At 39.4% G+C, this 24,825-nt stretch overlaps 1 protein-coding gene across 4 annotated transcripts in view; it reads left to right on the top strand.

Moving 5' to 3' along the window:
- Positions 1–22,982, top strand: part of znf423 (zinc finger protein 423) — a 374,786-nt gene extending 351,804 nt beyond the window's left edge. For all 4 annotated transcript variants that reach the window (XM_060838114.1, XM_060838113.1, XM_060838112.1 and 1 more), the window contains one exon: positions 22,350–22,982. In XM_060838114.1, coding sequence (XP_060694097.1) covers positions 22,350–22,379 — 30 coding nt within the window. In that variant the 3' untranslated portion in view covers positions 22,380–22,982. The remainder of the gene's footprint in view (positions 1–22,349) is intronic.
- Positions 22,983–24,825: the final 1,843 nt, after the last annotated feature.

Genomic DNA, 24,825 nt, shown 5'->3' with positions numbered 1-24,825 from the left:
CTCTGAAGGTCCATGCACAGCCAACCCCATTCACAAAAATAGTTTAGGCTTAAATACCTGACTCATGTTTGTAATATGTTTACTCCCATATCTTTCCATCTTTGCAATGCACTTTGTTCATTTAGAGAATCAGGTGTGATTGATCTAAGATTCTGCATATGAACATTGCTTCAATTCACTGGATTGATCTTCCACGTATCCTTAGATGGGCAAGATACCAGTTTCTCAGTTTTAGGCTTATCCATTCAATTAAGCAATTGCTGGCTAAAATTATCTCACCTTGGTGTGAGTCTTGAAGTATTGATCACTGATGATGTTCATGTTTACTTACTGAAACAGAGAGCAAATTGGGCTCCATAAATCCATGAGGAACATGAGTAGGCCATTTAACCCTCGGATCTGCTCCGCCATTCAGTAGGATCATGGATGATCCAACATTTCTTATGTCTACCTTCCTGTCCTTTCCTCATAACATTTGATTCCCCTATCGAGTATTTCAAAATTTGAATTCTGGCTGTTGTCAGAAGCAGCAAATATATTTTGTTTTTGTTAACTACAAAATGGCTTTTCAGTTTAAAATATCACAACAAGATGGCTGCAAGTTATGATTTGACTTTGTGAACCTGTACTGCTGCTTTGCTGTTTTAGCTGTAATAGAAGATAAGGCAAACAATAGAGTTTTCATCAAATGAATTATGAACCATTAATTAACCACTCAAACTAACCTTGAACTGCTAGCATGAGATGATGATCTACGTAAACCAAGAACCGTTTCCCAGGAAATATCGTTGGATTAGCCTGTCAATCAAGTCGGTTGATTGGTCTTTTCTTGTTATTAAGGCTGTACTGTTTCTTGAAAAACATATAAAAAATGCTTATTGTTCAATTGTAATTGCACAATTTTGCCACGGAGCATGGAAGCTTTAATCTCTGTGTTGCTGGACAGAATTGCGTTAGGCTGCCTTACTTTATTAAATTGATAATCTTGCTTTATGCAGACCGGATTCCGTTGATTCTTTGACTGATCTCAAAGCCAAGGGGTCCCACCTGGGATCTAAATCTTCACTATGATCAAGAATATATCAATCTCTCAGCCTTAAATATACACAGCTCTCTGTGACAAGGATTTCCAAAGACACTCAACCCTCTGAGAAAGAAAATACCTCCTCATTCAGTCTCAAAGCGTTTCCCCTTTAGTGAATTGAACTGAATTGAATTAAAATTATTGTCACATGTACTGAGGCACAGTGAAAAGCTTTTTAGCCTGAGACTGTGCCCTCTAGTCCTGGACTCTCCCATGAAAGGAAACATCTCCTTAGCATTTACCCTGTCAAGTGCCTTATGAATTCTGTCTGTTTCAATGAGATCAACTCTCATTCTTCTGAATTCTAATGAGCTGGGTCCCAACCTGTGTCACCTTTACCATAAGATAATCCCTCCATAGTTCTGTAGCTGTGAGGTCTCTTAAAGTACAAAGCTAGTGTCCATGACTTGCATGTGCACTTAAATGAAAAGTGTACTGGATCCTACATATGCAAAACCCTCTTTCCAAATATATTCTAATGACTGTCTGTGGCATGGATACCAGGCAGATTATAGCTGTCAGCAGGAGACAGTTTCTATGGAACAGTTGACTAAAGTGTTGTAACATTGAAGAAGTTTCTTTGCACATTTATCCAGAGCCACAATAACAGCAATCTGAGCTTCCAGTGAATGTTGTTTGTGCTGCAGTGGAAGCTGAGATATCAGCCATCAGATTATGCACCATGTCAGTATTTAACATCAGACTGAAGTCTCTGATCACTGTATGTTCACCAAGCTGTATTGCTAACTTGGCTCAATTCTTTATGCCACGTCGATGCTGGTACCATGTTGCTTGACATTGAATGCATGTATCCTGATACAGTATGCATTTTGGTCTATGCACAGATCTACTTCCTTTGGCCCAGTCCTCATCTGAGTCCTGTATATGTTTTGTCTTCCAGTGAGTTGGCACCTTGAATGTCCTTGGCTCCAGGTACTTGTGTTCACTTGTCATGTTTAGATCCCACCTATCTAAACTTTGTGTCAGTTTCTGAACTGGCAGCTGTGCTGGGGAACTCACTTGATAGTGCTTCTTCGTCTTTACTTCTTGTTTCTCATGTACTGACTAGGTAGCTGCCAAAGCTTGAGGATTGAAATGAAAAGGAAACAAAGACTGTGCTAGGCAGGAGAGGAGAAAGTAAAATGAGTGCATGCACCATCTGCAGCTGGTACATCAATAGAGATTGAGGGATGAAAGGATGAGGTTAGACAAGGAGAATCAGCCATACAGATCTTCTAATCTTCAATGGTTTCAGCCCCCTTGATTATCACAGCCTCAGCAATGGCCCTTCCCCCCCCCCCCCCTCCCAATGTCCACTCCGAGGGAGGAAATGTCTCTTTCCTACCAGTAAACTCCTGCAGTCTCCTCCTGTGCACTGCTTCCTTTCTCTAGAAAGAGGGAAATGTGCGTGTGTAATACAATATGTTTGGATGATGTGGCTGTCATAGATGAATAGTTGCTAGCATGCAAAAGCTTTGAGATTTAAGTTGGTTTGAGAACAGGACTTAAAACCAGTCTTGTGGGTGTGTGTGAAGTTGAGGTAGAGCAAAAGAATGTTAGGTGTGAGTCCTGTATGTTAGAAAGTGTTAGTAAGAGATAGGAATGTAGTGAATTGACAGTGGATATTGATAGTCATGCAGCTGGTAGGATATAAGATGCATTAACTTATGTGAGACCATTCAACTTCTTCCTGCACTGTATCCTGGTCCTTAGTCTCACTTCTCGCATTAATCTCTGTCACGATCTTTTGTGGTGGGCCCTTGAGTATTTGTGTAGAGGCTGACTCTCTCAGGATTGAGGATTTCTCTTGTGTTCTTTCTGTCCCTTCCAACAGGATTTCCAGGGCAGTGTCCAAAAACCTTTTCGCGCACACTCTCCTATGGTTAACATTGTTCCATTGCACAATGTTTAGAATAATTTCCACATCACTGTAAGCCACAATACACCTCCCCCTTTAAAAGATATAAGCTAACTTTAATTAGTGCTAGGGAGTAACAATGTTGGACTCCCTGCTGATTTGTGCAGCCAATAAATGATGCAGGAAAGTCTAGCTCTATGCAGATAATGTGGCATTGAGCAGACTGCAGGAACTTGTTATATCTACAGTCAGCTTGTGCAAGTTAATCACACATCATCATCTCAGCACCCATTATCAGGCGTTACTCAATTTGACTTCCATGTGGTTGCGGTGTCAATCATGGCTCAGTTGATGACACTCACATTCAGTCAGCAGGTCCTGGGTTCAGCCACTTGGACTTAGAACAAAAAAGTTGAGCCTAACATTCCCAGTGTGATAATGACCAAATGCTGTACTGTTGGAGGTGCTGCCTTTCAAACAAGGCATAAGACCAAGGTCATACTTACCCTCTGAGACACTACTTCAAAGGGAAGTAAGCTATCCTTAGTGTTCTGATCAATATTTACCCCCTCAGTGAACATTATCAAAGAATTTTTTTGTTAATCACTTGGCTGCTGTTTGTATCATTCAATGACTCCTCTTCACAGCTCATCGTGGTATAAAATATATCTCATAAGTTTTAAGCCTCCATCCTCCTTTCTGATAGGGATTTACAGTATTCTGTTGCATCTAATGTGGTAGAGGAAGTCAACCATGTAGTCAAATTAGAAGGAGGTATACTCTTTAACCATATATAATGTATTGCATGATGGCAACCAGGTTTCAGTTGCACATTGGTATGATGGGCATAGTTACTGAGACTACAAGGGAGACCATCTTACTCATTTCAGAACCAAAAATGTTTCCTGGCCTGATCTGACGTCACCACATTGGAAAGTGCTTAATGCAGTTCTCATAATTATCTGTTTCAGATTCTTCCAATCTCATGTAATATCTCTCTCCTCCTGCCACCCATCTCCCCATACACACCTCCCCCAATACCCTAAGCTTTATTCCTAATAGTAATGTTATGCAATTGTGTCCATGATTGCATTTACCACAACGCTAGTCTCTGTCTAAGTCTCTTCAGACCTGGAACATTGTAGGCCACTGGAGTGAAGATTGTTGACTTTGACTCTCTTCTGGACATCAGATTCAGGACTCTGGTCACTGTTCACCAAGCATGATTGCAGCATGAAGTACTTCAGGTGTGTATTCTCTTAATGGCTTTCCTGAATTAATCCCACTCTTCATGGCTCAATAAGACAAATCCTGTTCCTGAAACGGATTTCCCTAAATGATTCCCACTGTCTGCAGCACGACTAATAATCTCTGTTACTTCACAGTATTTTGCTGGACATGCTTCCTGCCTCTATTGCGATTTAAGTAATGGAATTCCTAGTTTTTCTGTGGTCTTAAAAGCATCCGAACATCCTTCTTTCCTTAGGTTTGTCCATATATGCATTAACTTGTCCCTTTATTGCTTTAATTCTGGACCTGCAATGTTCCTGGATATGTGATCTCATTGTAAATCATTTCTGTGCTCGACAATTTCCTTTATATTTTAATGCTTCTTCATGGTGGCCACTCTCTGGTGGTGATGCCCAATCTTAGCTGCAAGCACTTTGCTTACTTCTAGCTTTTCCAGCCTCAGCCACCAGGGATTTCAACTTTACCCATAGAACCTTTGATGTCTGTTTGCTCTTTGGCTAAACCTTGACTTGACTGCTCTGACAGATTAGTCAGCATCTGCGACAATCTGTGACAATCTCGATGTGACCAGAATTCCAGCTTCATGGAGGTTCTAGTTCACACTCACTGCTCTGCAGCAGTTGCCAGGTCCGAAATGATTTTGTTTATCATAGACTGTCTTATTGACTCTTGCCACCAGGTTCTTTTCAGTAGGATATTGAATGTTCAACACCTTCAGATGCTAACTGTCTAATTGACCAGCTTCTTTAAAGCTGTGTCAGTAAAATCTTCAGATCTCCACGGCTGCCAGCTAAATAGAGACTTGCCACTTGCCACCATGACGTATGATAAATCCTCCTCACAGCTCATCATAGTGTCAGATACATTGGGTAGATTTGCTGCCAGCACCCTCTTTCCTGGGCGGGATTTACAGGGCCTGTTTGATGCTGTGTGGTACAGGAAAACCACCAGGTGGTCTAATGAGAAAAGGCTCTTATTTTAAGCAAAGTATTGTTTATTGCATGTAACAACTCAGTAAAGTTACATTTCTACACTTGACCCTATAACTTAGAATACAGGAGGGACTTTGATATTAGGTTTTATTTATTCAATGTCCAAAACTGTTCCCCTGTTTGAGTCCATGTGACATTTTCAGATTGGGCTGTGTTTAATACATTCTTCCACATTAACTCTGTGACACCCTTACGTCTTCATACAATAGAGTACCAGGTGCAAATTTGCTGTTGTGATTTCTACGTTATAACAGCTGTATATATTTAAATATAAATGTCAATCAGACATTGTATGATATCCAACCATTGTAAATTATTAATGCAAGTCTTTCTTTCTCTTCTATTGGAGCATTTTAACTGGAAGAGTAAATGCAGTCAGGCCTCCATACTAAAGCAAGGCAAAAATTTTATTAAAAGTGATTCATATCCCAGAAACCTTTTAATACTTTTACATGCTGAAACCAAAATTCACCAGCCTGCTGGGTGCATATTAAAGATGTCAAGGTGGTGTTTGAACAAAAGTGAAGAGGTATCATGGGTTTTTAAAAAATTATTCATTCTTGAGATGTGGGTGTCACTTGTTAGGCCAGCATTTATTACCCATTCCTAATTGCCTAGAGAGCACTTAAGAGTCATCCACATTGCTGTGTGTCTGGAGTGACGTGAAGGCTCGACCAGGTAAGGAAGGCAGAATTCCTTCCCTAAAAGGATATTGTGAATCAGATAGATTTTTATGACAATTGACAGTGGTATACAGTTGCCAAATTATTCCAGATTTTTACTGAATTCAAATTTCACCATCTGCCATTGAGGGATTTGAACCTACATCCTCAGCATATTAGCCTGGGGCCCTTTCTTACCAACTCAGTAGCATTACCACTACACCATCACCTCCCCATGACAATATCCTTCTCCTACAAATGCAACTTAAAAATTAAATTTAGTGACCAGTTATCCCTTTTCAGTTTGTGAGGCAATGTTATCACAAGATGACTGCATACAAAATTATCACTGAATTGTTTTTGCTGAAGAGCTATTGATTGAAATATTTTGAGCCTCACTAACATAAACGTTCAATATAAATACAAGGAGTATTATTGCAATATTATTGTGTGCTGATAAAGGAAGTGTTTGGGTGAAGTTGCCAATGTTTTTCCCCCTGGTAAGGAAGTCCATAACGAGAGGGCACAGGTTTAAGGTGAGAAGGAAAAGATTTAAAAGGAACTGAGGGGCAACTTTTTCATGCACAGGGTGGTGTGTATATGGAATGAGCTGCAGAAGAAATGCTCGCGACAGATGCAGTTACAACATTTAAAAGACATTTGGACAGGTACATGGACAGGAAATGTTTGGAAAGATATGAGCCAAATGCAGTCAAATGGGACGAGATTAGAAGGGCCTGTTTCTGTCGTGTATACTTCCATGACTACCTCCTAAACTGAAACCATACGATTCTGTTTTCTTGGCTATAAATCAACTGCATGTAGAAAAATAATATTTTTGTTATAGTATGAAAAATACAGCAGGAAGTTGATGTCTTGTGCATCATTCTATTCAATGTCATTTTTACAAAATCACATCCAAAGAAAATTGCATGGTAGCTCTGCATCTACCTCATTCTAAACCGTCTGCATGGCAAGTCTGCTCTTTAAAAGCATCATCATGTATGAGAGAACGTTTCACTTCTTGCATTAATGATCTAGATGAAGGAACTGAGGATATTCTGGTTAAGTCTGCACGGTGGCACAGTGGTTAGCATTGCTGCCTCACAGCGCCTGAGAACCAGGTTCAATTCCCGACTCAGGCGACTGACTGTGTGGAGTTTGCACGTTCTCCCCGTGTCTGCGTGGGTTTCCTCCCACAGTCCAAAGATGTGCGGGTCAGGTGAATTGGCCATGCTAAATTGCCCGTAGTGTTAGGTAAGGGGTAAATGTAGGGGTATGGGTGGGTTTCGCTTTGGCGGGTCGGTGTGGACTTGTTGGGCCGAAGGGCCTGTTTCCACATTGTAAGTAATCTAATCTAATAATACAAAAATAGGCATGGACGAGTTGGACCAAAGGGTCTGTTTCCGTTTTGTACATCTCTATGACTCTAGGTACTTGGACAGGTAGCATTGAGGAGGCGGGGAGGCTGCAAAAAGATTTGGGCAGGTTAGGAGAGTGGGCGAAGAAGTGGCAGATGGAATAGAACATGGGAAAGTATGAGGTCATGCACCTTGGGAAGATGAACAGAAGCATGGATTATTTTCTAAATGGGGAAAAAAATTCAGAAGTCTGAAGTGCAAAGAGACTAGCGAATTCTAGTCCAGGATTCTATCAAGGTAAACTTGCAGAATGAGTCTGTAGTTAGGAAGGCAAATGCAATATTAACATTTATTTCGAGAGGACTTGAATATAAAAGCAGGGATGTACTTCTGAGGCTCTATAAGGCTCTGGTCTGACCACCTTTGGAGTAGTTTGCGCAGTTCAGGGCCTCATTTCTCAGGAAGGATGTACTGGCCCTGGAGCTTGTTCAGAGGTGGTTCACAAGAATGGTCCCAGCAATGAAAAGTTTAACATATGAAGAATGTTTGAGGATTCTGGGTTGATACTCGATGGCGTTCAGAAGGATGAGGGAGGATCTAATTGAAACTTACAGAATACTGAATGGCGTGGACAGAGTGGATGTAGGGAAGATGTTTCCATTGGTAGGAGAGACTTGGACCCAAGGGCAGAGCCTTAGAGTAAAGGGAAGAGCTTTTAGAAATGAGATAAGGAGAGACTTCTTCAGCTAGAGAGTGGTGAATCAATGGAATTTATTGCTACAGAAGGCTGTGGAGGCCAGTTCATTGAGTATAATAAAGACAGAGATAGATAAGTTCTTGATTATCAAGGGTTACGGAGAGAAAGTGGGAGAATGGGGTTGAGAAATCTACCAGCCATGATTAAATGGCAGAGCAGAGTTGTTGGGCTGAATGGCCTAATTTCTGCTGCTATGTCTTCTGGCCTTAAAATGCAGAAAGTGATAGTCTTGAGACAAAAGAAAAACTGCAGCAAAACAAAAAGGAAAGGGTGAGGGCAACGCACTGTAGACTGTCCTCCCTGACTGAACTTCTGACTATATCAGCACTGAAGTTTACAAAATATGCAGGGCAAGGAAGGAACTGTAAGGACATCATGGTTGCAGGGAGGAGGAAGCAAAACAAATTTTAAATGGGGTAGGTAAAGCAAAAGTGGAGAGAGATCTGACCCAGATCTTTTAAAGATTAGAGATCCTATGTTTGTGGGTATGTTCGCCGAGTTGGGAAGTTGATTAGAGATCCTGGAAAGGTAAAGATCAAATCAGGCAATACTGAACTGAGACCAGGTGGCAAAAGAAGCTGTAGAGAGGGAAAAAACTGACTGTGGACACAAGGAACTTCATCTCTGTTCCTACTGGGAATGGGAGGGATGGATGCTGTTGGAGTTTGCATTATTAAAAATATGATATCATTTGTTAGCAGTAGTATGGGATCTCTTGGTGTGACCATCCACCGTCATCTGATAGAGAGTACCAAAAATAAATTGATCTCGGTGTTGGTAAAGGAATATCATATGTAAAGAAAGTACCTACCTTAAGTGATGTCACTTCCAGGGCATGTACAGATATGTACATATACAGCATGGAATACTGCCTGCTGCTGCTTTTGCCACCAGTAATTGTAGTTTGCTATTACCACACTCTATGTTGCCAAGCCAGCATTTGGCCTAAATGTTCAGCCGAACCAACCAAATTCAGTTGTGTATTTTTATAACCCCCTTTGCTGCACACGATTCACTGCACACCCGTTGAGTGCGTTTACTGTTTGTCAGGAGTGCAAACTACAGAACATATGAGGCTTTAAGACAGGCCATCTGTTAGTCCTGGATCGTTGGAAGATTGTCAAACTAGTCTAAAAATAAGCAGATAAAAATACACTGAAAAAGACAATTAAATGCTTTGTTTTATTCTTTGGAAAGGTGTAAACAAAGTTTGGCTTTGTGATAGCATGTAATGAAGCATGCAAATCTTTTTAGCTGCGTGAGATTTCATTGTTAGTTAATGAGCTGAATATACACTGTCGGGCCAGCTAAAGTTTTGTTTGTTTAAAATCAGACGTCCAGAAAATTTAAGATACATGTTACTAAACAATACTGGTTTTGATTTTCTTGATGGCCTTAAGATGTCTGTAGCCAAACCATTATGATATGACTGTAAAATGGGGCACACTTGGGATCAGTGGCTATACAATATGCTAAGTAGTGGCTTAGTGCTCATTTTCTGGTACTAGATGTTGCTGCACTTAAGTATAGTAGATGTAGAACAGACATACTCAATCGAACCAATGTGAAGAGCACATGAGGATGACTGATTTCTTTATCACTATGGATTAATCATGAAACACGTTAAATCTCAACACTAACAACAAAATCAGTTGCCAACATGCATATTGTTTTGCTAATGTGGAGCTGACTGGATTTAATAGAGTCATAGCAAATTTGTTTGAGCAACGATTGAATAAAAGCCAATGATATGGGATGTATAGGATTGGTCTGAAATAGTTGGACTGAAATTTGAGAATACAAAATCCTAATCAGATTTTAATAGCGTGGTTTTACACTTGAGTAAAATTCTCCAGAATGTAATTATATCTTGTTTAGAATTGATCTTACATGAGTTGTACCTCAATTCTCCAGCTATGAACTCAACTGAAAGGCTAAATTTTACTCGCCCCGTACAGGCAGAGAGACTGGTGAAATAGCGGTTGAGCTGTGATGTGTTGGAAATCTCTTAGCATAGGTCTCAAGTCAGAATAGTTGTTTTCTCCCATCGAAGAAAGCAACCGATTTGCATAATTCAGGAACCAATTTGGGCCATTCTGTGAGGCTATCTGTAATTTGCTGATGGCACGTGGACCTTGAGAATGAGGTAAAGTTTCCAGTTTCATAATGGAAACTTTCCTGTAGCTATCCAGGAAGTCCATCAAAGTCAGAGGGGACAGGGTCAAGAAAGATCCCTGCTGCAGAGTCCAGCTCCCATGAGAGACTTCCCCTTTGTCTCACACCAGGGAAATGCCCTTATCTCCTTATATCTTAATTGATATATAACTGTCTGGAGAACACTTCTATTTTGAGATGCACCAAGGACAAACTGCCTGCCTCAGCAGTATCCATTGCTGCCAGCTCTCTGAATGGACAGCCATTAGCTAGTTATCCTTAATTGAATAATCTGACACCAGGCATCCTCTTGCCTACTAAGGGCAGATAGAAGTCCCATGCTTAACTCAGCGTGTCAGAAAATAACTGGATAAAGTTGTTTAATTCCTATCATTTGCAGTGGGTTTCACTGCTTTCAACTACAGTTATGGGAAGCCCCCAAAGGAGCCCACATAGAGTTTTGGCTTTTGGTCAGTGATGCCCAGTTTGGGTTCTGCCAGGGTCACTCAGCTCTTGATTTCATTCCAGCCTTGGTTTAAACATGAATAAAAGAGCTGAATTCCAGAAGTGAGGTGAGAGTGACAGCCCTTGACATCAAAGCTGCATTTCACTGAGTATGACATAAGAGCTTCAGCAAAACTGAAATCAGTGGGTATCAAGGCAAGCTCTCTGCTGGTTGGGGTCATAACTGGCAAGTAGGAAGGTGGTTCATGGTCATTTGAGGTCAGTCACATTCGATCCTGGACATTTCTCCAGGAGTTCTTCAGGGTAGTGTCCTCACCCCAACTATCTTCAGCTGCTTCATCAACGACCTGCCTTCCATTAAAAGGTCAGAAATAGGAATGTTCGCTAATGATTACACAACGTTCAGCACCATTCACAACATACTAAAGCAGTCCATGTTCAAATGCAACAATATCCAGGCTTCGGCTGACAAGTGACATTTGCCCCATACAAATGCCAGACAATGATCATCACCAGTAAGAGACAATCTAACCACTGGCACTTGACATTCATGGTGTTATTGAACATCATTGAATTCCTCCACTGTCAACATCCTAAGGTTACCATTGACCAGAAACTCAACTGGACTTGCCACATAAACACTGGCTACTAGAGCAGGTCAAAGACGAGCAATACTGTGTTGAATAACTGACCTCCTGACGCCTCAAAGCCTGACCATCATCTACAAGACACAAAGAGTGTGATGGAATACTCCCCAGTTGCCTGGATGAGTGCAACTCCAACAAAACTCAAGAAGCTTGACACCATCCAGGAGCACCACCATGTGCAAGGTCCCCTCTAAGCCACTCACCATCCTGCCTTGGAAATATATCACCGTTCCTTCACTGTTGCTAGGTCAATGTCCTGGAATTCACTCCTTATTGGCATTGTGGGTCGGACTGCAGCAGTTCAAGAAGACAACTCACCATCATCTTCTCAAGGGCAGCTAGGGATGGGCAATAAATGCTGGCCAGCCAACAATACCACTTGCCAAAAATGAATAAAAAAAATCTTGGGATAGGATTTCCCAGTGTGTTTTCCTGACTTCCAGCCATAATTTTAGTGGATGATCAGTTAAAATTCTGAGAGAATGTTCTCTATTCCTGCTGTAATCACAGCAAGAGATGAGGCAGAGGAAGTAGCCACAGAAAGTCTGACCCTTTGTGTTTAATATTCAGTTGTTACCCTACAGAAGATTCAGCAATGTCTGTTGGGTAGTTTCAAAATGAACAGAACCTTGTGCCTTCCAGCAAACCTGTCTTGGTGCTGGAACATTTAATTGAGTGGCAAGGTGGAGATCCCATCTCCACAGCTATTAAGGCCCTTAAATGGGGAATTAATCCAATCAAACACCTTTTATTGTTCTGCTGCTGTGAGTGGTGGGAGGATGCTCATCATTCAAGGAGCACAGCAAGCAAACTCTTGCAGGATTTATTTGTGGGTTGCTGGAGTGTGGAATGGAGGGCAGAGAAGAATGGGAAATCCCTTGAGAGGTCTAGCATCTAGAATGGGACAAACCCTCAGATAGCCATCCTCCTACTCATGTTTCTAGCCCCCTCCCATCTTGCCAGCTATCGTCACCCGTGCATGGGTCCCGTCTCATCGACATATGCAGTACTGAAATCAGCCACCAACTTATCAGTGGTGCTGAGAGTAGAAGTAGGCTGTGGGCTTCTGATATCCAGCAACTCTCAGCAGACAGGACCCTGCCTCTAGGATACTCAATCCCAGAGGAATGTGTGCTCTTGTCCTGTGAACTGCCTGAATGGTACAAGGTGCAGAAGGATTTTTTGATCAAAGGTAGTGAGAGTCTCCTGCTGCCCCTCCAACCACTGGTCAAGACTCCCTCACCCAGTGATATTCTACCCAGTGTCTTATTGGACATAAGTATGGCAAGACAAAAACGTTAATTTCTATTGGCTGCATCTTCAAAGGCATCATTTAACGTGGGGTGTAATTTGACATTGAACGGTGTCTGATCCCACCTTGCAGAGTATTTTGCATAATGATCTTTCCTGTGTGATCAGTCAGCAGTACCCAGCAAAGGAAATGTTAGACTATTTGGGGTCATGTTTGCAACACCCAGCACGAGTCAGGCTTTGTTCCCAAAAGAATGGGTTGCATCAACAAGATGGATTCCTCAATGTGACTTTAGATGGGTGCTGGGCAATTCATTTGAGGATGTAAACCTGTCATTTGTTTATTTGATAGACTGTTGGCTGAAATTGGGCATTAGTGGCCCAACTTTTAAAAGGAATAGGTGTAACCAACAATTGTGTAACCATTTGCAGCCACAATTTGTGGCAAGTGGTATTTGTTGCCAAGGTTTGAGGAATAATAACAATTGTGACATCTGGTGGACAGTCAGAATAAGACCTCACTGACAGGTTAACTGGGGAGTCACATGATTACGTGAGAGACCTGACTTTTATCTTCTGAAAAGTCCCATGTTGTTACATGCTCCAAATGATAGACACACATACCAGCTTAATTTTGATTGGATGTCAGGAGCTGTTAGTTATTTACACAACTGAACAGAATTTTAGAGTTATGTTGTGTTGTAAAATAAATGGGTTACAATTAAAGAGAAAATAGACCTCTATTAATATCTAATTATGTTAGAAAACCAGTCTTGTTGTTATTGCATAGATTCCTAATGTCATAGTTGACTGTTTTAATGCAAATTGTCAACCTGTGAAAGAAAAGTAAGCCCAAATCCCATGTTTTTTTCATTTACATCAACCATTTATCTTAATAATTGCTATAAATGTTTTTGAACAATTTACCTCAAAAATTAGTTGGAGAAGAATTTTTATTAGATTCTCCATATGAAGGTTTTCCATCATGCCAATGATCACAATGACGTAGTTCAACTGATGACAGGTAAAGTGTAATGTGCTGCTTCCAGGCAATTGTTCAACTCTATTATATAAAAAAAACTGACACCTGTCCTCAAACTACCAGCTCCTACATAAACACCTTTATTTCTAAAATACTTGACTGTATTGTTATCTTGCAGTTCTTTCCAATGACTCCATGTTTGATCTTTACAATAAACCTCCCTTCCCATGGTTTAAGCAAGTCATGAACGATAGTAAAATATATGGCGCATTTGCCTTTTTTTGTTGTCCTCATCCTCTGTGCAGCTCGTGGCACAGTTAAACACATTATCCTCTCTGCTGTTGTCCAGTCTGGGGGAACATCACCGGGAATCCTAGCTACAGCCTACCAGTGTCGAGAGTGTGGTGCTGGAAAAGCACAGCAGTTAAGGCAGCAGCTGAGGAGCAGGAGTCTGCAGTCCTCACTTTCTCCAACAGCCTAGTGGTGCCCAGCAGGGTCCAGGAGGGAGATTGTGGGCCCTGGCACTTCTCTGTCTCTCGAGCCCCTTTCTTTCCCCACCCTGACAGCCTTTAGCACTTCCCCTCACATCCTTCAGATTTGAGGACAGGGAGCAAAATGTTTCCTTTTGAGCTTTTCTGCTTTTTGATTTCTCGATTGCTACTTTCTCATTCTCATGTCGTCGCGCTGTAACATTACTTTGAGTACTTGACATTGAATTGGAAAAATTCATCAATATCCTCAGCAAGTACCAACATTCCATTAAACTTAAGGACCCACAAGAACAGATTTCTTTTCTTGACTCGATTATGTTTAAATTGACACAAGACAAGAAATAGAAGTTTTTTCAAAATAACTAACACGTTGCTACACAGAAAAAGCTATTGCCCTAAGCACAACTTTCACAGACTGATGAGATCATTGCTAATGGTTTTCCACCACATGTGCAAGAAGCTGGAATATTTTAAACAAACAGTTGTTACTCCATTGCCCATCCCTAATTGCCCAGGGGGCAGTTAAGATTCAACCACATTGCTGTCGGTCTGGAGTCACATGTAGGTCAGACCAGGTAAGGATAGCAGTTTCCTTCCTGAAAGGACTTTAGTAAATCAGATGGGTTTTTCCAGCAATTAGGAATAGTTTCCTGGTAATTATTAGACTCTTAATTCCAGATTCTTCATCGAATTCAAATTCCACTGTCTCCTGGCAGAGCATGCACTCATTTATATTGCAGTGGTGTGTACAGAGGGGAGTTGAACCCTTAATATTTTAAGGAGGAGGTGAGAGTACATCCAATGAGCCTTAACTCTTCATGTCTTAGCCCACTGTCCAGACCCCCTCCAAATTTAAGTATTCCAAAGCTTTCTGCTGTCCTCCACACTTTATAAACCTCAAATTCACCCAAAACTTTACAGCTTATTACCTAAACTAGAGTAATTCTCATCTCTGTTACCTATCTGATCACTGATCAGCAGTGACATCTCAGTCCCCTAACATTTCTAACTTAAGTGTTGCGTTCAAGTGCCTTAATGACCTCAGCCAGCCCCACCCCTGCCACTCTCACCATCTATCTCTATAATCTTCTGAAAACCTATTATTTGCAAAGAATCTGTTTTTCCACATGACCTGTATATCCCCATTCTCTGCCAAACCCACCTTGGCCATATTCATCAGAATTTCTTCTCTAAATCTTTATACTTTCTTTAAGATCTTCTGTAAAATATACCTCCTTGGCCATGCTTATAGTCACTTCCTTCAAATAGCTTCACCAATACCTTAGTGTCAATTTTTATCTTATTTTCTGCTCTGAACTGTCTTTTGCTATTTTCCTACATTAAAAGCATTGTTTTAATGCAAGTTTTTTTTTAAAAATTAGCAAATGGTGAAATCTTGTTCCGTTTAAGATTTTAATTATAAAGTGTGTCTACAGTTCTCATCAGTGCAAAGGTTTCATAATAAATCAGGTAACATATCTTGCTTGATATGTAGTGTGCTGACATAATGAACAAGAAAGGGATGGAAAAGATCCTGACATGTTTGGAGAGAGAAAATCAACGTAGTGAAAACAATTACCATACCATTAAATTAGGTTGCTTTGAACTGTCAATATGTCTGTCTCCTAAATCTACACTAATTGTTTAAAGTGCATTAAGTATTGCTGTATTGCTCTGAATGGGAATGGAAATACTACGCTGCAAATCACTATTTGTCATATATGGTATTTTTCAAAAACGAATCTCCTTCCCAAACAAGACAAGTGTCCTTCATCGAGTTAATATAGTTTCTTTTTCAAAAAAAAGATCAATCACGGGAATAACCCTTTAATTTACCAATGGTGAAAAGTGCAGTAGGTCACATTATCATATCATTTGCATGTGGCACAGGTCCAGCTCTGCACTGCAGAAACTGACAAAACACCAATTTCTGGCACAAGGACATCTACTCACAGCTGGCACCAAAATTACACCATTTCTCAGAAAACAATAAACTACTATATTAAAGGGGTACTGCATTCATCTATGTTTTTAATAATCTCCAGTTTTATGAAAGGGAGATGTCAACCATTATTGGTGTACTTCAGTCACCATTACTAGACTATTGGCTCAAAACAATCTGGAAGCAGGATTTCTGTCTGAAACCCAATGTACGGTGATGTTTTTAAGATCTGCCTCTGTGATGTCACGAATGGACAAATATTCTGGCTCCAGCTACTGTTTCAATTCATGTCGTCACTAGACTAGGAAGCCAAATAGTTATATTGCTGCTTCCTGTAGAAATTGTATGTTCCCTATTTGCTGTAATTAACAATTTGCCTTTGTTCTTTTTGGGACCTTGCTGTGTGCAAATTGGCTGTCACATTCCCTACAATACAGCAGTTGAGTATATTTTAAAAGTACTTAACTGTAACTCACTCAGGAATATCCTGAGGTTATAAAAAGTCTTGCAGAAGTTCTTGCTTTTTGATTTATTTAATTCTGGATTGAAGCATTTTTTTCTCCACCAGTCAAAAAACTTCATTAAAATATATAGATATTGTATTGAACAGGATAGAAAGAAAATTTATTTTGCTTCTTTAACTTAATTTATCTTTGTTCATTTAAGCATACAAATTAAGAATACCCCATTTGGCCCCTCGAGTCTGCTTTGTTTTTTATTATGATAATGGGTTGATCTGATTGGGCCTTCAGTGTCTTTTTCCAGCCTATCTCTGACACCAATTGATTCCCAAAATCAGTCAAGAATCTATTTCCCTCTGCCTTATAAATATTCAGTGTTACTGCCTGCCTCCGTCGCTTTCTGGTGAAGAGAATTCCATCGACTCTCAATAAAAAAAAACTCATCTGTTTATTATCTTGCCTATCCTGTGCATATTTTCCAAACCAAAAGTTTTTTATCCACTCCTAATGTGTCATAGTGCAAATTAGTAGTACCTGGAAGTTGTAGCTGAGATAAACTCATAAATTATCATTCCTGGCAGGAGCTAAGTGACCAGCTCTGATAACAAAGCTGCGTGAGAATGTTTCAGTTTAGTAATGTGAACTTACTCTTAGGTTGAGTTCAGTTTCTCTCAGGGAACCATCACGTATCTCAGATGAAATGCAACTAGCTATTGAGTAGTATGTAATAATCCTATTTACTGCTTATCAAGGTCTAACCTATCTTCTGCTGAAGACTTCATGTGGTATCCTTCTCCACATGGCATCAGTAACTTAAACTAATACAAGCGGGAAGATTGAGGTCACTCTGATACTCTTAGTCTTACAAATCAGCAACTGTCATAAGGATCTTTTGTTATCTATCACTGGAAAACACCAAAAGAAAAAGCATTTCCCAGAGGCTTAGCCAAGATTGAAATATTGCATGTCGAATTGCAGATGATGGCAGAATCTTACGTCCTCCCTTTGGCAGTGTGGTTGCAAGGGGCATTTAATCAGATAGAGGATTGGTGGGTTGGGGCCCCATCTACAACCTGATTATATCTCTGATGGAAGTCAATAGATGCTTACTTAAGGGCCTTATCCCATTTCCATCAATATCCTAAAGGTGGCAGAAAGCTTGTCATGTAGGAGATATGGCAAGGAAACCAGTGTGAGTGACCTGCGGACTCTCTGGCATAGCCCCTCGTTCAAAAGTGCTCAATGGTTGATTGAGGGACCCAGAATTGCAAAGGAGGGATAGTACTGCTGAGAGCCAACCCCTCCTTCCTTATTACTGACCATACACCCTAATAGTTCTGTGATCACATTCATAGAATCCCCACAGTGTGGAAGCAGGCCATTCAGCCCATCAAGTCCACACTGACCCTCTTCAGAGTGTCACATCCAGACCCACAGTACAACCCTGTTCCTGTAACCCTGCATTTCCCATGGCTAATCCACTTCACCAACACATCCCTGGTCACTATGAGCATGGCTAATCTACCTAACATTGCTGAAATGATAAAATTATAACAAGATTACAATTTCATTGATTTTTAATGTACAATTCAGTTCAAGGAAAATCCAATTTTCCATTAGTTGACTTTAAATCTTGCTAAAATTTATGAAATAAATTTATTGCTGGTTGTCACCTAAATCAAGATGTTATTAATTATATGATACAGTGTCACCAGGTTGACAGTGACTTTGAGCATTTGAATGGCTTTTCATTGTGGCCTTCAAAGATGATGTAACATGTCATTGCTTTAAGGAGCTATCCTGAGAATTTTGGTCCAAAATAGCATTTATCTTTTAAAGATAGGATTTCTCAAATGGCTGGTCCCACGGGGTACCACAGTTGTCCAGTGTTAGGTACTGGGACAGATGTAGTGGTGATGAGTTTTGTATATCTGTCTCTATACAATGCACTACCAGGAAAAGCAGGTCAGGCAGCAGGAGGAGCGAGTGCACAGCTGCAGTTTCCCAAACTGGCTCACTTCCAAGATGGTGGGTTTGCCATGGGGACAAGCAGAAATCTAATTGTCTCTGTGGATTTTTTTTTAAGAAAAGTAAAGTTTATGATAACTGCTGTTTCTTTTTGTATGTTGTTACCAGTGCAGATGCTGGATTATTACCATGTTAAATTCTTGTTTGATACAGACAGTTATTTTAATTGCTATAATTATCATGTTTGAATAGGACAAATTGAAGTAAAAGTGTTCAGCACCGATATCTGTTTCATACCACCTGAGTGTTTACAGTAGGATGATGAAAGTGGCTATTAAAACTAGATTGGTATAGGAAGTTCTACTTTGTTCTCTTTAACAGCATTACAGTGAACTTTTTGCCTTTTGTACTATTATATAGAGATTTGAAACCAGTATTTTACCCCATATAATAATAAAAAGAGATGTCAGACAAAGAGCCTGAGGTCTATTTGTTGTTCCATGAAGTGAGTATAACAAACAAGTTGCCTGTCTTAACATCTTTTGCTTTTTGAAACTTCCTCCTTCCAATTTTGGGCTTGTCCCAACACCTCGTTTGTTGTTTGTTCCAATTTTATTAAAGAAAACATAACAATGTCAACATGCTTCAATGTAGTGCAAATCAATTTTTTTCATTTTTTTGTTCTCATTTGAAATTTCTGCATAACAAAGGCAATTCAAACAGCAAGTCAGGTAAGCCAACGAGAAAATGCTGCACGTGTTGAATTAGGCATTCCAGGTAGGCATAAGCAGCAAATGGCAGTGTTTCTCAATGAAGTCTCTAATGCTCACTTTCTCTCAGAATATTTGTAATGGTATAGTTCCAAAACTAAGAGCTGAAGTGGATTTGTGTCAGTTTAGATTACAAATTACACTAACTTTGTATGCAAAATGGATGTGGTCCTTATTTAAATCTGGAATAAATGTCTGTTCGTAGATACTTAGCTTACAACAGTTGACATGCATTTAATGCACAATCACCGATCAACCTTTCTGATTATCTGGATAAACAGCTCCTTACTTGCATTATTATGTGGAAAGATTATGGCCTGGAGTTTCAGTTTTATGCACAATTACTTACCTGGGCACAAACTACACCAGAAATTGCACAAGTTGTTAAGAAGTGTTTCCTCTCTATTAAATTTCTGCTCAGACTCATTTGTGTACTATTGAAGATCCGATTTTTGGTGTTCTCAGACAATATTTCGCAATGTAGTTTTCTTTTAAAAAGTGCTCCATTAGATTGGTTATTTGATGCAATTTTGATGAATGCTGCTGAAAATGGAATTATCAGAAAAACATCTATTTTAATCAGTGTCTCATCCACCATTCATGAATAACCCCAGTGTAAATAATTAAAAGTGATTTTAAAAAGGATTACAAAATCATTTACTGGGTTCATTAAATGGAACATTCTGGGTCTGTAGGAGATGAGGAAGAAGGTGGAAGATCTAGAAAAATTAGGCGGGTTGGTGTCAGGACGGATACCATACTTCCCTACCTCTGGCCAAGTGACTTCTGGATGGGAAGGTTCAAAGGCAACTGTCTCTCTCTGCTGCCACTTTCAGACCCTTTAGTTACTCAAGGACCATTTAAGAGCTTATTCCCTCCTGGGCTGCAATTATTTCAATCCTAGGTGGAACAAATAAGAGATTGCATAACTGACTGATAATCCTGTGCAAATTGCCCATTAGCTGGAGAGCTGCCCTATAGCCGTGCAATATCTTTTGCATGATTAAATATAGTGTGTATAGGGCAGTTTGGCTTCTGACATAGAATCTACCACTGTTGCTTCTGACCCCAGTAGCTGATTGTGACCCCTGTCTCCCAAAAGAAATCTGCACGTTCCTTCCACACTTGTCGCTCGTTGCTCTTCCATCTTGGGAAATTCAGTACTGGCAGCAGCCACACCTCCACCATGGTGCTACTGAATATTGGAGCTGCTGCCCTCTGATTGATTGGCATCCTGCAGGCAGCTGGGGCGTCCCATTTTGGGGTCCTCAGCATCTTCGTTGGTGTTCACTAAACTGCCTGCTGAGGACACACTGGTGTTTCAGTGCTTTTGTAAGCAGCATGCAAAGCATCCAGCAAAGCAACCAGTGTTTTAGTGCATTTTATTCAAAGCTTTCAGAGTTCTTTGTTACAGAAAAATGCTCAAATTTAAGAGTTTCCTTGAAGGCTGCAGATTGCACAATTAGAAGTTTGCATTAGTACTTAATTCAAACTTGGTCCATGGCCAATCATTCATGGGCAGTCAGCTTCTGTTTGATGTTTTTTAAATTAGTCTGGAAGATCATTGAGACTTGATTTTACTGGACATTGTTTCCCCCTAATATTCTGTTGTCCTTTGTGGTAGTTTGCCCTATTTCACACAAATTGGGCTGAAAAAGCAGTGTAATTTAGCAAAAACCTTGACCTGTGTGTAAATAATAACCCTTTAATCACTTCTAATCAAAATTCCAATATATGTACAATTGTCATTCTCATGCTCACCTTACTGGATCAACACAATGTATTTCTGCAATGTTGACATTCAATAATTTGATCTTTTTCTGTTCATCCTTGATGTGAGACTGTTTAAGAGACCAAACTCCTGCACAATAGCTGAAGAAAAAGTTAGTTATTTATTTAATTGTTTATTATTTACTATAATTTCCCAGCAGTCAGATTAATTGCAAAGTTTTCAACATTTAAACTTAAAATTGTGTTATCTAAAAGAATGGAGTGGAATAACATAGGGATTCAAAACTGGATATTTACTCTGGTCAGCTTCTTAAAACCCATTTTATATTGACACTTGGAAGTTAGATTGAGCCCAAAACATGACCTCCATTTGACAATATAAATCTCCTGAATTATGAATGTCAAACTGGTGCTGTTTTTAAGTAAACTCACCTCAGGAGTAGGTCTCCTGCTAATACTGATTCAGATGCACAAAAGCAGTTTAAACTGTAGGCGGATTTGCTGTGAACCATTTTTGCCTTCAGTATATACTTTTTCAGTTCGTACATCTTTGTATGCATATTCATGTATAGTTAAACATTTACATGCTATGTTATATTAATTGTCCTTGTAAGCAGCTCAAATTAACAGGCCATATTAATGGAGGAGTCAGTTGCACTCGATGTCGTTACTTTAAGTCCTGACACCAGATTATAATACTGGATCACATTACAATTACAAACAATGAAACCTGAACTGTTCAGCCAGTATTTTGATATGAATAAATTAATATTTATAAAAATCAGATTGGAGACTGTTAATCTTTCTTTAAACGCACCTGGTCAGCTTTTTATAAACCGGAAATGCATATATGTGAACCAAGATTGGTTCTATTATGAGAAATCGTACAAAATTGAAATTAATTAGGGATTTTGTGTTTCTTAAATTGAATATTTAAATGAAGGAAAGCTGACCAAAAAAAACACAAGTATTGTGCTTCCCTCTTCTGGTAGAAAGACAGAATTTGCTGAACATTGACAAAAAGCATCAGTTCAAAGATAGCACCAAAGAGTTATTCTTTGATTTCAATGTTTGAAACAATAATTTAATAAATTGTTACATGTCTGTAAAGGTACCCTCCACATGACTATCAGTTTGTTGCAGAATTAAGTCAAAAATACTTTGACACAGATTCAAACATTTTTTTAAAATGGATTTTAAATCTCAAATTTCACGTGATCTATTTTTAGAGTTCAAACAGACTTACATCTTCTGCAGTTTGTATTCATTTGCAGACCTGTCCAACGTAATATCATTATTACAAAACAAAGGTGTATGTCATACCCAATTGATTATAAGGAATTATTATGTGTTCAGTCTTGCTCTTGTTAAGCTAATGAAATTGGAACCTAGTGCAGCCAACAGTTACTTTTGTCTCTGTGCATAAAGCTAAGTTGTACAAATTTTACATTATCTGCAGTGAGCCCTGGGTGGATATGGACACGTGTAATTTATCCCTTATGGGGTTTTTTTGTCTTTCCAGAACCACATGATGAGTCAGCACGCACAGTAAGGTGTCAGCACTGCGAGACATATTCTCTGCAGAAGACTCGACAGAGACACAGTGGGAGAGAACTTTTGAACATTACATCCAATCAAAGTGTCATTTGAAACCCAGATGTAAAACTAATGATTTGGCCATGAGGCACTGCTATTATAAGCAGTTTGAAATGAATATTAATGTAACAGATTAAAAGTATTCTATGCTCAGTATTTTTCTGTCCTGCTTTTAACTAGTGAGTTCACAGCTTTTGCTTCTAATCAGAGTTATAGTGTGTTAGAAACATCAGCTTTGTTGCTGTTGTCCTTTGTTGCTTAATGTAGTAAGCTAATAGATGTCAAGATAACTAGATGTATTTTGTTAATACTTGCTTTTAAATGCAGAATTAGCCAGTTGTGATAACTGTGATGCGCTAGCTTGCCATTGTCAGAATTTTTTTTTCCCTTTTTGTCAAAGAAAGATGTTTTAATTGAATTGACCGGTTCACCGTACAACGAAAGATTATGTAAAGAAAAACAATGATTACAGTGCAACTGGATGGTGTTTGCTTATAAAATGTGATTTACCTGATTGCAATAACTAGGACAGTATAATAAAGGGAAACCACGCACTTGATCTGTCTTTGTATTTTGTGTGAATGCATGTGTTGGTTATTGTTCTCTTTCAGTCTAGCAGAAGGTCTTGACCACAGTAGAGTGTATTAATCATCAATGCACATAATGCAATACATTTTAGTGTTACACAATAGCTAATATTAGAGTAGTCATGCAGAGATAATATGATTAACTTTATAATTTTGGTCAGCTTGGTGTCGTAGCACACTGCATGTCGTGGAGGACATAAACCCCTTGCACACAATTTAATATGACTGTGCTTCCCTTTATACTATACCAGAACTCCCTTATGTTTTTTAATTCACCCTAGAGATGTTCAGTGAAATTGAGGTCAGGTTTGTCTCCAACTTATTTCAGTAATGGTTCACTGTAACCTCGTTTCACTATGTTAAAGGCACCATAACTGGAAGATGTTGTTTTTATTGCACACAACTTGCATTGTTTTACAGGGTACTGCCTCAAACTGAAATATTGCAACACTAATAGAAGTGGAGGAAGTATTGGATTTGAAATGGTAGGATGTAATGTAGGTAAATTATATTATTGAATTTTCTGTTGCAACCTTATATTGGCTTATTTGTCCTGTGTTTTTTTTTCTTGCCCTAGTTAAAATTTGTATGGAGATTTGTATATGGTGTTATGGCAATTTATAAAAAGCCAACCACAAGAAAACCTATTGCTTATGGATTCCCGTCTTTTTAATCAGTGTTTCTGTGACCCTTTCCCAACTACATTATTTCATGAAAACAATTGTTACATTAATTATGAATGATTTATTAAAAATGAGTAATTCAAATTATAATTTTCATAAACCAAAGACTGCACAATTCCTTTACAATCAGGATAACTAAAACACTTTGACCTTAGCTGCTTTTAGATTGGGTAGAGATGTTAATGAACAGAATCCTCTTTCTTGGTTTTCTCTCCATCAAAATTTCAGTCCTTCTGGAAAGATCAAATGTACACATCACTTAATTGTATTGTGTAAGTGTGCAAACTAGACCATGCAGATATTGCCTTGGCATTCTTACCTCTTCTGGATCAATATTTGAAATTTGGATTTATAGCTTTGAAAATGACAGACTTTTGCTGAAGTTACAAAAAACATTTCCCATTGTACAACTCCTCACTTGTTTTTTCTTCCAAACTTTCCATGCTGCCAGCATTCCTTAGAAAAGACTCCACCCTTCCTTCCTACATGCAAGCTGACTGCTGGAAGATGCGTCAGGGTTCATATTTTCTCATACTTCTATTCACCTGTGTTTCCTGCAGCAGACTTGAGATTAGGATGTCTTGTTAAGTTAACCTTTGCTTAGTTACACCACGGATGAGTATGTTATGTAGGAAGTGCTTAAGTAGTAAACCAAGAGGTGCCAGGGTAATTGAATGTGTTTCATCGACACAGTTTAGTTAGTACATCATCAGCTTGTGCCACTACAGATCATTGCTGTTGATTTTCTAGTTCAGCCTGAGTTGCAGGTGAATTTTCCAGCAACAGTTAGGCTTACAAAATTCAGTCCTTATTTTTGGCATGAAATGTGCCATTTCAACTCCAGGTTGGTGCCTGCAGTACATGCACATAAATTTGACTAGGTAAAAACAAGGACTGCAGATGCTGGAAACCAGATTCTTGAGGCAGGTCATGCCAAGCAGCATTTTGTTCAGGGCGTTAGTGTGCACACAGGGAGTGCTCACTATAAACATGTGGGTTAGGTTATTTGGAATGTCTGATTTGACGTCAACATTGCCATTTTAGAGCTCAGCACTCCCAGTAGGTACCATTTCTTAATCACGGACAGCTCAGCATGCATTCAGCAGCAGGATTCCAACCCTTCCTCCACTCA

This window comes from Hemiscyllium ocellatum, chromosome 17 (genome assembly GCF_020745735.1).
Source record: "Hemiscyllium ocellatum isolate sHemOce1 chromosome 17, sHemOce1.pat.X.cur, whole genome shotgun sequence".
Taxonomy (NCBI): domain Eukaryota; kingdom Metazoa; phylum Chordata; class Chondrichthyes; order Orectolobiformes; family Hemiscylliidae; genus Hemiscyllium; species Hemiscyllium ocellatum.
Note: the sequence above shows the minus strand (reverse complement) of the source record. Positions and strands in the feature narration are given on the sequence as shown.